The sequence below is a fragment of the Mus pahari genome, chromosome 19 (genome assembly GCF_900095145.1).
Source record: "Mus pahari chromosome 19, PAHARI_EIJ_v1.1, whole genome shotgun sequence".
NCBI lineage: Eukaryota > Metazoa > Chordata > Mammalia > Rodentia > Muridae > Mus > Mus pahari.
In genome coordinates, this window is record NC_034608.1 from 30,156,973 (window position 1) to 30,172,052 (window position 15,080).

The 15,080-nt window shown below is 46.6% G+C and overlaps 1 protein-coding gene across 1 annotated transcript in view; it reads right to left on the minus strand.

The window, feature by feature from the left end:
- Window positions 1–1,460: 1,460 nt before the first annotated feature.
- LOC110337136 (sperm acrosome-associated protein 7-like) overlaps window positions 1,461–15,080 on the minus strand; it is a 16,929-nt gene continuing 3,309 nt past the window's right edge. The window contains exons 2-6 of the mRNA XM_021219891.1: window positions 9,438–9,500; window positions 6,998–7,099; window positions 6,053–6,136; window positions 2,112–2,192; window positions 1,461–1,659 (exon numbers count right to left, since the gene is read on the minus strand). Coding sequence (XP_021075550.1) covers window positions 1,583–1,659; window positions 2,112–2,192; window positions 6,053–6,136; window positions 6,998–7,099; window positions 9,438–9,500 — 407 coding nt within the window. The 3' untranslated portion in view covers window positions 1,461–1,582. The remainder of the gene's footprint in view (window positions 1,660–2,111; window positions 2,193–6,052; window positions 6,137–6,997; window positions 7,100–9,437; window positions 9,501–15,080) is intronic.

Consider the following 15,080-nt stretch of genomic DNA (forward strand, 5'->3'; position numbering starts at 1 on the left):
GCCCGGCTTATATTTGAATTTTTAAATTTATTTGTCACTTATACAGAACACCCTGACCATAACTTCCACTCATCCTAGCCCCCACATCTCCACTCTACCCCAGACAGAAATTTCCACTCCCACTGTCAGGAGTCCCCCAAACACCGTAACATATATGCAGAGGACCTAGCAAAGACCCAGGTAGGCTCATGATTGCCACTTCAGTCTTTGTGAACACGCATACGCCCTGCTTAGTTGATTCTGTGGGCTCTGCTCTCCTGTTGTATCCTGTTGTCCTCAACCCTCTGGCTCCCACAGTTTCTGGGCTCCCTCAGTCCTGAGGTGAGGGACTGTAGAGAGACCTCCAGCCTGGATTCTCTGCTCACTGTTTGGTTGTGGGTCTCTCCATCCTGTCTCCTCAGCAGCCTCTAGGATGATGACTGGATGAGTCACCGACCTATAAGTATAGCAGACTCTCATTAAGAATGATTTAATTGATCCTGGTTATAATGGCTGTTTCTGGTTGTCAAATTGACTATATCTGGAATGAACAGCAATCCACACCTGTGATCCCAATCTTGAGACTGGAAGACACAAGTTTCTGACCTGGATCTTGGCATGGAGATCTTGAGGCATAGTGGCCATGAAAAGTTTAGGCCCAGGAAAGGTAGTACACACCTTTAATCCCAAGAGATGAGGTAAGGAGATCTCTGAGTTCAAGGTCAGCCTGGGACAAAGCAAGTCCCAGATCCAGGAGTAGTGGTACACACCTTTAATCTGAGCCATACCTTATGCTGGAAGGAGGAAGACTCATTCTTGATTCTTCGACTGTTTGCACTTACTCGCCAGCACATCTGTTGGAACCTACTTCTACAGGAGACTAGCTGAAACAACTAGCTTTGTGGGACAGAGCAACTACTAGATTCTTAATTTTTTAAAAAAGATTTATTTATTTTATATGAATACACTGTAGCTGTTTTCAGACACACCAGAAGAAGGCATCCTATCCCATTACAGATGGTTATAAGACACCATGTGGTTGCTAGGAATTGAACTCAGGACCTCTAGAAGAGCAGTCAGTGCTCTTAACCACTCAGCTTGCTTTCTTATAGAACCCAGGACCACCAGCCTAGGGATGGCCCCCCCATCCACAATGGGCCCTTCCACCCTTGATCACTAATTGAGAAAATGCCTTACAGCTGATACAATGGAAGCATTTTTCTCAATTGAGGTTCCATCTTGGATAACTCTAGTTTGCGTGTGAAGCTGACATAAGGCCAGCCAGCACACCTGGTTACAGATGAGGGATGGTGCAGGCTCTGTATCTTCCATCACTGTGAGTCCTCGCGCATTACTGAGAGTTATCACTGTACAGGGCTCCACCCCTGCCCATGCCCCCACCCCCAATTCCAGTTCTCTCTCCCCATTTTGAATAATAAAAAATAATGAAGAAATAAAACAGCCCTATCAGATAAGTTAAAATTTAAATATGCTAATTTTATTTGGTGCTCAGTGAGTACGGTTCACACAGGTTGGTGGCTGCTTCCACTCTCTTCTGTCCCCATGTGCGGCAGTGGCTCGTCCCTCTCGACAGACCTGGTTCTTAGGGCTGGATTAGTTTCCCCAGGAGTTGTCTGCTTCTACTTTTCTGGAGCATCTGGCTTCTCTTGAGCTTAGTTTCTGTCAGGGGAGAGATTTTCTTGAATAATTATTACTATACCATTGACCGTCACCACAGCCTGTGTCAGACCCTTGTTGTCACACGTCCGTGGCACTGACTCCTCTCTGTTGTGGTTGGGACTCAGGAGGCACGTGCGATCCACCAGTGTCGTCTTCTGGTGACATCAGGTGCAACCATGGGTGGAAGTCATGGAGGCAGGAGCGTGAGGCAACTGGAGGGTTGCATTCACAGCCAAGAAGCAGAGAGACAATGCTGGCGCTAGCTCACTTTCTCCTTTTTTAAAAAAAAAACTGTGTGTGTAACTTGGGTATTCATTTATCTCCTTTCAGCACGGGGTCCCAGTGGTGGAAGTTGGGCTGTCGAACTTGGCAGTGTGCACCGTTACCTGCTGAGTCTCATTAGCCCTTCCCAGGACCTGAGCCCATGGGAGAATGCCATAGCTTTTGCTTACCAATAGCTCTTCGAATCTTGTCAATCATTTTCTCCAGAGCTTCAAGGCTTCTTAGCTGAAAAAGTATTTCTTTCTGCTTGTCTGTGGAAAAGTTAAGGACAATGAATAGACGCCACAAATATTGTTTAACTGCAAGCTTTTTGAAACCAGGCCATGTGGGTCTCAGAGTGAGCATATAGAGTGAGCATATGTTACGTGTTCATTTTTGTAGCCTGCTGTCCTGTGGCACCAGGAGAGCAGCGAGCTTATTCAGTACAAATACCTGAAGAAACAAGACATTCAAATAGTGATAGAGCTGTGCCAAACTTTCATTCATCATAAAACCAAATGATGCTGGAGGGCCAGATGGAATGTTTCATATTCCTGGAGGCAGGAGAATTCTCATGAACCCAAAGCAAAAGCCATTCTGCAGAGAGACACAGTGTACGAGGAATCGGCCATGCTGGGGACACTGAGGCAATGGAAAGATGGAATTTTTTTTTTTTTTTTTCCGAGACAGGGTTTCTCTGTGTAGCCCTGGCTGTCCTGGAACTCACTCTGTAGACCATGCTGGCCTCGAACTCAGAAATCCGCCTGCCTCTGCCTCCCAAGTGCTGGGATTAAAGGCGTGCGCCACAAGATGGAATCTTGATGGGCTCTGGAGCCAGAAACACAGTAGAGAGGCAGAGATGTGTGCATAAGCTGTGTGGATGTGAACTGAAGTTCCCAGGAGGAACCTGTGCCTAGCATTGAACCCTCTGCAAGGACGATTAGGACTGCAGTGGTCCTGGAGAGGTTAGATGTTGCACGTCCAGTCACACTTAAGTAGGCAGCCTGTAGCCATTCCTTCCCAGTGTGTCTGACCTAACTTCCTTGGACTGTACAAACTTAGCTTCCACCAGTCCTAAAGCTAAGGATGCCGTCAGCTCGTACCCCAGGCCTATAGTAGATAGATTGCTTTGTTTCCTTCAATGTGTTGTTACAGTATCTTGGTTTATAACTCACTTTGTTCCATTATTATAAAAACGTAATGAGACTGTGGCCATGTCTGAACATGGGATTTGGAATAATCTGAATCTATGTTCCCGGGCTATGGTCACTCATATTTGGCACCAGAATAAACTATCTAGCAGAGACCTGAGAGCTGGAATTTTGTCGTTGTTCCTTTGTTTCTGCTGTTGCTAATGTGGGTCATTTAAAGCTTTCATGAATGTGAATGTCCCCATTGTTATTATTACCATTGACCTTGGAAGTGCTGGAACATACACTTATATGTTTTTTGTGACACTTGTGAAGTTTTTGTTAGCTTAAAATAATGTCACAATGAAACTATTTTAAGCACCTTGCTTTCCTTTTTTAACCTGTCCCCCTTGTTTCCTGATTTTTTTTTTTTTGATTTTCTGATTTCCAGGTTCTTTCCTGATCCTTGTTTCCTAGGTGACACCTACATGCACAGGACCATATAGCAGCCTACTTCTAGCAAGCAGACATAGACCTCTGGTCTCCCTCAACAGGACTTGGCAAACAAGCATCTTTGTTTACGTGGGCCATCTTAGCCTGCGGTGGAGGCCACAGTGTGTCTTCTGCAGCTTCCTTCCTGCTCTCTCCACAGCTTCAAGGTCCCATCTCTGACGAGAGAGAGAGAGAGAGAGAGAGAGAGAGAGAGAGAGAGAGAGAGAGAGAGAAGTAGAGGAGTGAGAAGAGAGGAGAGAGGGGAGAAAGAAAGAGAGATGCATGCAGATTGCAAATGCCTGTGCTGGCCAGAAGAAGAAGGCATAACTCTAGTTGTGAGTTGCTTGACATGGGTTTTGGGAATAGAACCTGGGGCCTCGAGCAGCAAATGCTCTCAATGGCTGAGCCATTGCTCCAGTCCGGTGAGTGACATGTTTGTTAATTAAACATCCTCCCAGTTTATGTGTTGTCTATCTGAATCCTTTCTCTGTCTGAGACAAGAGTGTGGAAACAACGGATGGAGGTCTCTGCCTGCCTTCGGTCTCCCAAACCCGCCTAGCCTTCATCACTGACAGCATCAATCTGGCAGGGCTTCTTTTCTTTAATGCTGGCTAGTTAGTTCAGGTTCTGCTTAGAACTCTACACCATGCAGTCCAAGGGCCCTGCTTCACACTCTTCACACCTTCTTTTTCTGGGTATTTTTGTCACATCACTAGGTCGCACACTAGTCGTCGATGGCCTCCAAGTCTCCTCCTAACCTGGCTGTCCCTCGGTCTCTCAGTTATGGAGTTATAACTCACGCATTTTTACTCAGTCCCCACAGAAGCTTGTCTTCTCTTGGTGGTTAGGAATCACACAATTTCAGTGAGGGATTCAGCTGTACTGACGGGTGCTGTGTGCCCAGGGGTCGGGATAAGTCTCTTATCAGGTCCTAGCAGCTCAGGGACGACTTGGGGAGGGAAGGAATTCATGTGGTGGCCATAGATCAGTCTTTAGGCCTGGGCAGCAATGCAAGCGACATTCTGGGCTAGGTTGGGATGTTTGCTGACCTCCGGTGGGCAAGCACATTGTCCCAGTGGGGCGTAGCCAGCTGTAGGGTCTGGGTGGCACCTTAGGATCTCCTCTCCCTTCTCAGTTATAGCCTCAGCTCTCCTCACCTGTGAGTCTCTTCTTTGTCTCTCAGTCTGCTTTTGCCTGCCATTATGTATAGGGCAGTCCTTTCAATAGGATGTACCTGCACTGTCTCTAGGCAGCTACCAGAAGGAGTCTTACCTATTGCTCTAGAACCATCAGCAGCAACGTCATCAATCTGACCGGTGGGTCAACCCCAGAGTCATTTTAAATACCACTGTGCTCTGTTTATGCCATGGATTTGTCATTTTGACTCACCTCCAGCTTCGGCAGCTGGAGAAGTCATGCAGGATTGAAATGCAGGTTCCCAGAGCCATATAGCACTACCATATCAATATATTATTCCCTGTCCTATACCCGAAGCCATGGTCTGGCCCCACATGGGGTCACTCTGCAGACATTGGACTTGTAAATCCTTTGCCACACATACACTTTGTTATATCTACTCATTGGAGCAAAAAGCTGTGTTTCCTGTCCCTGTCAATGGTAGGAAACTCATGATGGAAGGAGGCTTTTCTCCCAATTCCCTCCCTCCCTGAGGGGCACTCTAAATGCCCTGATCAGTCTATTCTATTCTATTCTATTCTATTCTATTCTATTCTATTCTATTCTATTCTATTCTATTCTGTTCTATTCTGACTCAGAAGTCTGGGAGAGGACTCAGCTTGTGTTTCCTCCTGGTAACTGCCTATCCCACAAGAAGACATGTCTTCTGAGCTACCCAGTTCTGGATTATGCAAGGGCAGGCCTGGGACAGGTCTTGGAGCTGTAGGATGCTGAGTTCCAATGCAGGACTAGACACCAGAGACATCCTAAGGCTTGGGACAATCATAGGAAACCTACCTAATCAGGTGAAGTAGCCACAGGCTCCAGCAGAAGAATCTCTGCCCTGCTCTAAGTAGCACCCTCCATCTGCACCTGACTGGCTGAGGCTCCCCAGTTAGGTTCTGTGGTGGTCTGAATAGGAATGGTCTCCAGAGACTCATGTGTTAGAATGCTTGGTCCATAGGGACTGGCACCACTACTAGGTGTGGCCTTGTTGGAGTGGGTGTGGCCTTGTTAGAGGAAGTGTGTCACTGTGGGGATGGGCTTTGAGGTCTCCTAGGCTCAAGTTCTGCTCAGTGTGGGAGACAGTCTCCTTCTGCTGTCTTCAGATCAAGATGTAGAACGCTCAGCTCCTTCTCTAGCACCAAGTCTGCCTGCATGCTGCCATGTTTTCCACCATGATGATAAAGGACTAAACCTCTGAAACTGTAAGCCAGCCCCAATGAAATGTTTTCCTTTCTAAGTGTTGCCTTAGTCATGGTGTCTCTTCACAGCAATGACAACCCTAAGAGAGAAGTTCTGCATCCAGGAAGGGGATCGTGGGTTATATTTACCGTCAAAGGAAAGGATGTGCATGGTCCCAGAAGATGACTGCTTCTGATATCTCTTAGAAGGTGTGGGTTCTTTCGTGTGGACTTCTTTGAGGAAAAACATGGAAAGAAACAGGGAAGGGTTTTCCTATACATGTTTGTAAACATTTTTAGCCTGAGCCCTATTTTCCAACACTGGGCTGGAAGGATGATGGCACAGGGTTTAAGTTCTAGTTGAAATTATGTGCTGGTAAGTTAAATTTTTAAATATTTGAGTGTCATCCAACCACCTTGAACCTGGTCATTTGGGACTAGGAAGCTACGGGGTGAACAACCCTTATGATCTAGTCACATCTGCACATAAAACCTCCCAGGAAGTAATGAGCCCTCCTGCCGTTGAGCACATTTCCCCAAGATCCTCTCCTTGCCACCGTCTGTCACATCCTCCATGCCCTTGTTGCCCCATCTGTTTGCACGGTCTCTCAGTGTAGAGCTGTGTTCTGCAAAGTGTGTTCTTTGCCTCTGTCCCCCGCTCCCCTTGGCTTTAGGCACATTATATGCTGGACCTTGGCCACATGGTGTGACAGAAGGGCTTCCTTTAGAAGCCATAGGTAAGCACAAGCAGATGGCGTGTGTTAATAATGACCTGGCTCATTCTGCGCTCCTAGTGAGTGAACTCTATCCTTATCCTGGGCCTGAGGACATGTATGACTGTAACTCAGAGATCGCCCCAGAGGGAAGCGAGCCTTTTCTGCCTTGGCGGAGACTTCCTCCGTCTCAGGAAAGCTGTAACAGTGGCCTAAGGCCTCGGCTTCTCTTGTGTGGCCACTTGCTCCTGCCCAAATATGGCAGGATCTACTGAGTGCTCATGAAATAGGGCCCTGTATTCAACAATGAAATAGAGTGCTCATCCGCAGTGCAGGTCTGAAGAGACGGCAGCTGAGGGGTTACAAGGGTATATATACTTGCTTTTTCCCTCCGTTGTTTTTTGTGGTGAAGTTGTTGTTGGGCTTTGATTTTCAAAATATGGTGCTTTCCCTGGCTCCAGAATCTCCCGGACTAGAATTTCATCTTGGAAAAAGCACACAAGAACATGCTATATATAGAGCCAATGACGTAGGGTTGATATTCTGTGAAGAATTGAACTTCAGGTAGCCTGTCAATACTGTGATTAGAAAACTCAAGTAACTGTGGACAGTGGCCTTACTCTGGGTAATTTATCTGTGGATGCTGTCCGTCCTGCTACCTCCTAGTTCAGGAAGATTAAGGTCATTGGAGTATCCTCTGAACACCCTTGTAATCCAGATGTTGAAGGTCCCTCAATGCCCATGTCTTAGAAGGCTTGATTCCTCAGTGGTGCTATTGGGGGGTGATGGAACCTCTATAAGAGATGGGGCCTAGTGGGAGGCCTTTAGAACATTGGGGGTATCTACAAGGGAGGTAGTGGGATCCTGGTCCCCTTACCCTCTCTTGCTTCTTGACCATGATGTTTTATATTACCACACACTCACACCATGACATGCGACCAGTTGCTCAAAGCAACATAGCCAACCCAACAAGGACTGGAAACTCCAAAACTGACCCCAGATAAGCCTTTGATCTTTATAAGTGGTTACCTCTGGCGTTTTGCCATAGTGAGGAAAATCTACCATACATTTGAAGTCACAGTTCCAAAGCCTAACCCCAGCCCTGATCATGATCCACTTTCCTGTCCATTATCATTCTGTCCCGACTCTGCCTCAGGTACTGACAGAACAACTTTTCTTGTTTTTTAAACACGTTCAGCCTTTCTTTTGAGACACTGTATAGTGTCTGCATAGTTTAACTCTGGATAGCCTGGAACTCACTCTATAGACCAGTCTTGCCTTGATCTCAGAGATCTGCCTGCCCCCGCCACCAAGTGCTGGGATTAAAGGCATTGACGCGCTGCTATATCCAGCCAGGCTTTGTTCTTCTGTTTCCTTTCCCAGGAAGTCTCTCACGTGCATCCTGGACTTTGTAGCCAACCAATGTCCTGGCTCATCTCTCACTTACTCAGATCTGAGTAAGGATGAATGTCTCCGTGTCTCTGACTCTCAGTGTCCGTTTGGTAAAACGGGGCGCTTGTTCATGAGGCCTATGGTACCCCACACTGTGGGAGGTAAATAAGCAACAGCTGGAAATTGCCTGTCTCTACAGCACGATGGTCACCCTGGGACGGGGCTCAGAAGCTGCCTCGAGCTTGTGTGTGGCCTGCTCATCTCGGTGTGAGGAGATGAGGCCACCTACATGGTGGGAAGTAGGTCTGCTGCACGTGACACAGCAGTAGCTTAGGAGGGCAGATGGGGTAGCAGAGGTGAACTGGAAAACAATCATTCACTCATTCATGTGATCAGCCATCAATCATGAGTCTGCAATATTCCCCAGCCCAGACTCAGAAACAAGCAGACCTGACCTACCTGGAAGAGGCCCCTCATGGGAAGGGACTCTGTCACCTGGCATTGCCATCACAAACTTCCTGACAAGGCGCAGCTGTAAGAGCAGCTTCAAACTCACACCCTGTCCTCCCTTAGTCTACTCCTGACTCCATCTGACTGGTGATCCTAGACAGACAGATGCCCCAGGATCTTAAGCTGCCAGTCAGTCTCTGCTCAGACAACTTCTGCAAGCCTTGCTTTACCAAGTGAGGTGGCACTGGGTGGTGAGCACAGTTCACAGGACAGACCTGGGAACATGGGACACAGAAAGGAGTAGCTGATCGGGACAGAATTGGCCTCTGGGAGCTACGTACACAGCGGACTTTGTAGATTTGGTGCTAACGATGGACCTCCACATCAGTCACTTTACACTGCTTATGTACTTTCTCAGGTGGCTACCAGAGAACTTAACCTTGCGTCTGCAGTTTGTACTCTGTCTCTGAGGGACAGTTTGTGTCAGATCAGTGGGCCCAATCCTGTTGTGCTCCGAGCCCTTACCAGAGTTTTGTAGGAAACCCTAAGGTGAGGCCACAAAGGCTGAAACCCTGGGGAGAGGCCAGGTCCTCACCCTAGGACCTGTCCTGCCTGCTCCGGAGGCTGAGGAGCAGCTGGACACTGCATCAGTGTGTCCAGGTTAAGTGTGGATTCTGATGTGGAAGGCCTGAGCGGAGCTTGATGCAGGGTGTTTGAAGCAGTCTCTGGGTGACAGGCGTACTAGTGGTCTCCGGACACCACGTTGCGAGGCAAAGGTCCACGCGTGACTTGGTTCTGATGGTTATTCTCTGACTTAAGGAATGTGGTCAGCGCTAAAGCTGTGGGCCAGAAGAATGTGGTCCTGACCTCAAACCAAGCCAGTCCCTCCAGTGCCTGTGACTGACACCTGACTGTCTGGAAAAGGCTTGGGGAGTGCCCGCCCCCCCTCCCTCACCATGGACCAGGCGGAGAGTCCTTACCAAACACTGTAGCTATGTCATCATCCAGAGTTTCTAAATTTGGCCATTGCTTACCACTTGAACCTGATAGGAAAACAAAACAAAATAATAGAACAATCCTATAGTTTTACAGCATTAATTGATTTTCACCCACCTCTCTGATAGTTGTGAGACACAGCCCTGGTCTACTCTACAGAGAGGACCCAGCACGGGGTGCTGCTCCTTCCCCTGTGCGCTGAGGGAAGCCCTCTGGGACTTGAGCTTCTCGTATGGAAGATGGGAAAGGCGTTACCCACGGAGCAGCTGTGTTTGTGGAAACCAGGATTTCCCCTGGCTCCCTGAGTAGAACCTGCCCTCCTGCTCACTGGAGTCACCCTTAAGGATGGTAAGACAGTGTCCGTGCTCAGGGAAAACCAAGCCCTATCCCAGGGACAAAAGAAGGAAGAGGTCACACGCTTCGTTCTGTAGGCAGCAGCGATGCCTCCTGCATGGCTGGTGATGTCATCTGGATGGGTCTGGGGAGCTCCAGCCTCAGATCCCACCTAAGCGGTCCACTGCCCAGCTCAGCACCAGTGAGGAGGAGCTCTTGCCCAGCCCCTGACCAAGGCTTCCCATGTCACCAACCACATGCTTGTTTGTCCTGTGTGAAGACACTTCAGATGTGTTTGAGCTCAAGGTTGGCCTCTTCTTCCAGCTTCCAGGTCCTGAGACCCCCAAAGATGGCAAGCAGGGCCACCGTACCTTTCCTTTCTGAGGCACAGAACTCACTCAGGAAGAACTTAAGTTGTAGCTAAACCAATGACAAAGCTATTCTCAAAGGCTTTAAAGATGGACAATCTGCATCCCAATGTGCTCATCTGCATGGCTCAGAACAATGGGAAATATGTAAGGAGGTCTGTGGTGGTGATGACAATTGCTTCTCAGTGTGCTGACCTTGGTAAACCAAACAAACAGTACAGTTTCTCTTTGCGTGAGACATTAATGGATCATTACAAATGGGTACAGCTGCGCAGCGCCAGCACTTTGTTAAAAATATTCTTTTCATCCCGTGTCTGTCCCGTAATCACAATGGGAGCATTGTGTGAGTCAGCCGCATGCACATGTGTGGTGTGTACGCTCCTGTCGTCTGTGCCTGTTCATTTGCATTGTCAATTGTAGCCGCTCTACCTACTTTTCCTGTTGCCACCTCTCGGGGAGAGTCACAGCTTCTAGATAGCCCACACCCATAAGGTCAGGACACTCATGTCTTCTCAGTGACCATGTCAGCACATTCTGGCCTCATGAAGTTCACTGTTGCATTCTGAGTTCACTCCGGTTGAGTGAACATAAGACATAAGACATCACACTGGAGTTGAGCTGGAAGCTGGGCGTGGTGGTCTGTGCCTTTAATCCCAGCACTCGGGAGGCAGAGGCAGGTGGATTTCTTTCTTTTTTTTTTTTTTTAAGATTTATTTATTGTTATACATAAGTACACTATAGCTGACTTCAGACATACCAGAAGATGGCATCAGATCTCATTATGGGTGGTTGTGAGCCACCATGTGGTTGCTAGGATTTGAACTCAGGACCTTCAGAAGAACAATCAGTGCTCTTAACCACTGAGCCATTTCACCAGCCCTTTTTATATATTTTTGTTTGTTTGTTTGTTTGTTTTGGTTTTTCAAGACAGGGTTTCTCTGTGTAGCCCTGGCTGTCCTGGAACTCACTTTGTAGACCAGGCTGGCCTTGAACTCAGAAATCCGCCTGCCTCTGCCTCCTGAGTGCTGGGATTAAAGGCGTGCGCCACCACGCCCGGCTTGGCAGGTGGATTTCTGAGTTCGAGGCCAGCCTGGTATACAAAGTGAGTTCCAGGACAGCCAGGGCTTCACAGAGAAACCCCATCACGAANCCCCCCCCCCCCCCCCNCACACACACACACACACAAAAGAGTTGAGATGGGTTTGGTGGCACTTGCCATTGATCCCAGCACTTTGGCACTTTGGAAGCAGAGGTAGGCTGATTTCTGTGTGTTAGTGGCCAGCCTGGTGTATATAGCAAGCTGTGGGCCAGCCAGGGCTACGTAATAAGACCCTGTGTCAAAAAACAAAATAAAACAAAAATGTCTTTGTCACGATTTGATTGCTATGAAGACACTGACTAAGGCAACTCTTAAGAAAACATTGAACTGGGGGCTTGCTTCCAAATCCAGAGACTATCCATTGTTGTGGTGGCTGGGAACATAATGTCAGACATAGCAGGCATGGTGCTGGAGAGGTAGTTAAGAACCACATCCTGGTCTGCAGGCACGAGAAAGAACAGCACTGGGCTTGCCTTGGGCTTTTGAAACCTCAAATATCATCCCCAGTGACAGAGACATCTCCTCCAAGAAGGCCACACTTGATCCACACTAATAGTGCCACTCTCTGATGACTAAGCATTTAAATATATGAGCCTATGCGAACCATTCTTATTCAAACCACTACAAACAAACACCAAAACAAAATCAGCCATTAAAAGATTAAATGAACCCATAATCAAAATAGATGGGAGAAAAGTACAGAGTAAATGACTGACAGGCTATTCAGTTAAAGAAAAGAAAATGGCAAAGTCCTTGTGAAAATAGAGACATATAGGCAAAAGTTGCATTTAGAGCCCCAAATAGACTTGACCAAAATAGGACTGTCTACCACCCATTACAATTAAGCTGGCAAAAGTAAAGAGCAAAGAAAATAATGTTGGGGCAAGGTTTGTTGGCTAGAGGGACTGATGAAATTTGGGGACTTCTTTCTTAATGGAAGTGTTCTGCACCATGATGCAATACAGAGAGCCCTGCGCTCTCAGTAACAACTTAAGGCCTGGTCTCCTATGTGATTCTAAATGCTCCCAGGTTGATAATCAGTGGTAACCATTACAAAACCTTTCAGTAATGACTGAACATTAATGGCCTCCATTCTTCAGTCAAGACACAGATTGGCAGTTTGGATTAAAAAGCAGGAGTCATCTATGTTTTGCCTCCAAGAAACATGTCTGTCAAAGACAGATCCAACCTTAGTATGAACGGATAGAGAAGGGCACTTCAGGGAACAGAGCAGGTATTGGTCTTCTGAGACCTGACAAAATAGAGTTCAAACCAAGATCAAAGTGATGTGCCACTTCTTCCTGACACAGGGATCAGTGTACGGAGAGAACATTTTAAACACACGCACAGTGACTGTGGGGTCAGCTTCATAAAACAGTGCAACTAGGTTTAGAGATACAGATGGACCCAGACACCAGTGGGAATGACAGACAGACAGACAGACAGATATTAATATCCTGCTTTCACTGGATGCCACCTGGTAATAAAAATAAATAGCTGAAGCTGGGCGTGGTGGCGCACACCTTTGATCCCAGCACTTGGGAGGCAGAGGCAGGCGGATTTATGAGTTCGAGGCCAGCTTGGTCTACAGAGTGAGTTCCAGGACAGCCAGGACTACACAGAGAAACCCTGTCTTGAAAAAAACCAAAAAAGTAAAAAAAAAAAAAATAGCTGAAGTAGATCAAATGGATTTAGAAGATACCTACGGACCATTACATCCAAACACTGCAAAATATACATCCTTCTTAATAGCCATGGGGCTTTCTGTAAAATCTCATACCGTAGAATATAAAGGAAGTTTTTAAAATAAAGACAAATAATTTGTTGTATTCTGCCTTGTATGTCTGTTCACTACAGTATAACCCAACCCCCCCCCAACATACATTGAAAGGGAAAGAGGATGAGTGTGTGTGTGTGTGTGTGTGTGTGTGTGTGTGCAGCATGTGTGTCCCATGGCACACTCGTGGAGGTTAGAGGACAACTGTTAGGAACCTGTTCTCCTCTGCTACCTTGTGGGATCCAGGAATGGACCTTAGGTTGCCGTGCCTGGTGCAAGAACCTCTACTTGCTGAAACATCTTGCAAGCTGGAGACTTTAAAAGAGCACCAATACCCCATTTCAAAATGTTTCATAAAATACAAAAGAAAGGAACAATGCTAAACTTTTTGTGAAATTATTATCTTTACACACAGAGAAAAAACATAAAGACACAATAAAAAAATTATGGACTGATTCCCTTGCTGAACATAGATGTAAAAATTCTAAGTACAATACCTGAAAAGTGATTTTAAGAAGAGGACATAAAGGTAATTTACCATGGTCATGTTGGCTTCATTCTAGAGCTGCAAGATTGGCTACATAAAAATATACATGTAAAGATTAATATATGTAAAAAACAAAAAAAGAAGAAAAAAAAGAAAAAAAGCAAAGATTAATAAATGTAATTCAATATCATAGACTCAAAGACAAATCACATGATTATCTCAATGGATGCAGACAAGGCTTTTTACAAAATTCAACATGGCTTTATGATAAAAGTGCTGAAGGATCATATCATAACATAATAAAGGGTGTTTAACAAGTAGTGAACATTACTACCAAATGTGGAAAAACTAAAAGCATCTTTACTAAATTAAGAAGCAAGCCCGTGTCTGTGACATGGCCACTGTCCTTACTCAGCATAGCGTTGGAAGACTTAGGCAGAGCAGTGAAACGAGGAGATAAAGGGTGCACTTAAGGAAGGAGGAGGCCAGAGAGCCGCATCTGCAGATGATATGGTTGTACATACAGACGCTCACATCTCGGGGGTCCACGAGAAAAACCTTGCTGTAGTGTGGCAGGGTGTGAAACGGACCTGTGACCCTCAGTACCCTTCCAGCAGAACGCTAACCAACAGCTGAGGGAGACGGTAGAGAGCAATCCTACGTACAGTTGCCTCAGAAGCACACTCTGGAATAAATTTAAAGGGCAAGATTGGTGCAATGAGAAGTTTTAAGACACAGGAGAAGGAATCAGGGAGAGACATCTAAGTCCATTCCCTGGAAGAACTGGTATTGTGAAAACGTCTCTCCTGGTGTGGTCGTCAATACTGATGGCCAGCTGGGTGGGGCCCAGCATCTCTCAAGAGACTTAGACTCTAGGCATCCCTATGAGAGATTCTCTAGATCAGGGCAATGGAACTGGGAAGGGCACCATTGCCTAGACTAGGGTTCTAGACTGAAGTCTAGGCAGGAAGCAAGCTGAGCACTCTATTCTCCGTGTGCCTCCAGACACACGGTGACACTCAGCCTAGCTTCCTGCTGTCTTGATTGTCTCCTTGAACTGTGAGGCAAAAATCCACCCTTAATTTTTTTCAGGCATTTATCACAGCAAGTAGCTGACAGACAATATTTGTACCAATAAGCAGGGCCATTGCTGTGTTAAGCCTGACTATGTGCTTCTTTGGAAGTGGTCTGTGGAAAGAATGTGCAAAAATAATTGGAACATTGGTCTAGAAAAGCCCTTTGCTATCTTTTTTTTTTTCCCTAAGAATTGTTTATTTTATGTATATGAGTAGTATACTGTAGCTGTCTTAAGGCATACCAGAAGAGGGCATCCGGTCCCATTACAGATGGCTAAGTCACCATGTAGTTGCTGGGACTTGAACTCAGGACCTCTGAAAGAGCAGTCAGTGCTCTCAACCACTGATCCATCTCTCCAGCCCGAGGCTATGATTCTTTTTTTTTTTAATTATTAGATATTTTCTTTATTTGCATTTCAAATATTATCCCTTTTCCTAGTTTCCCCTCCCCCTGCTCCCCAACCCACCCACTCCCACTTCCTGGCTC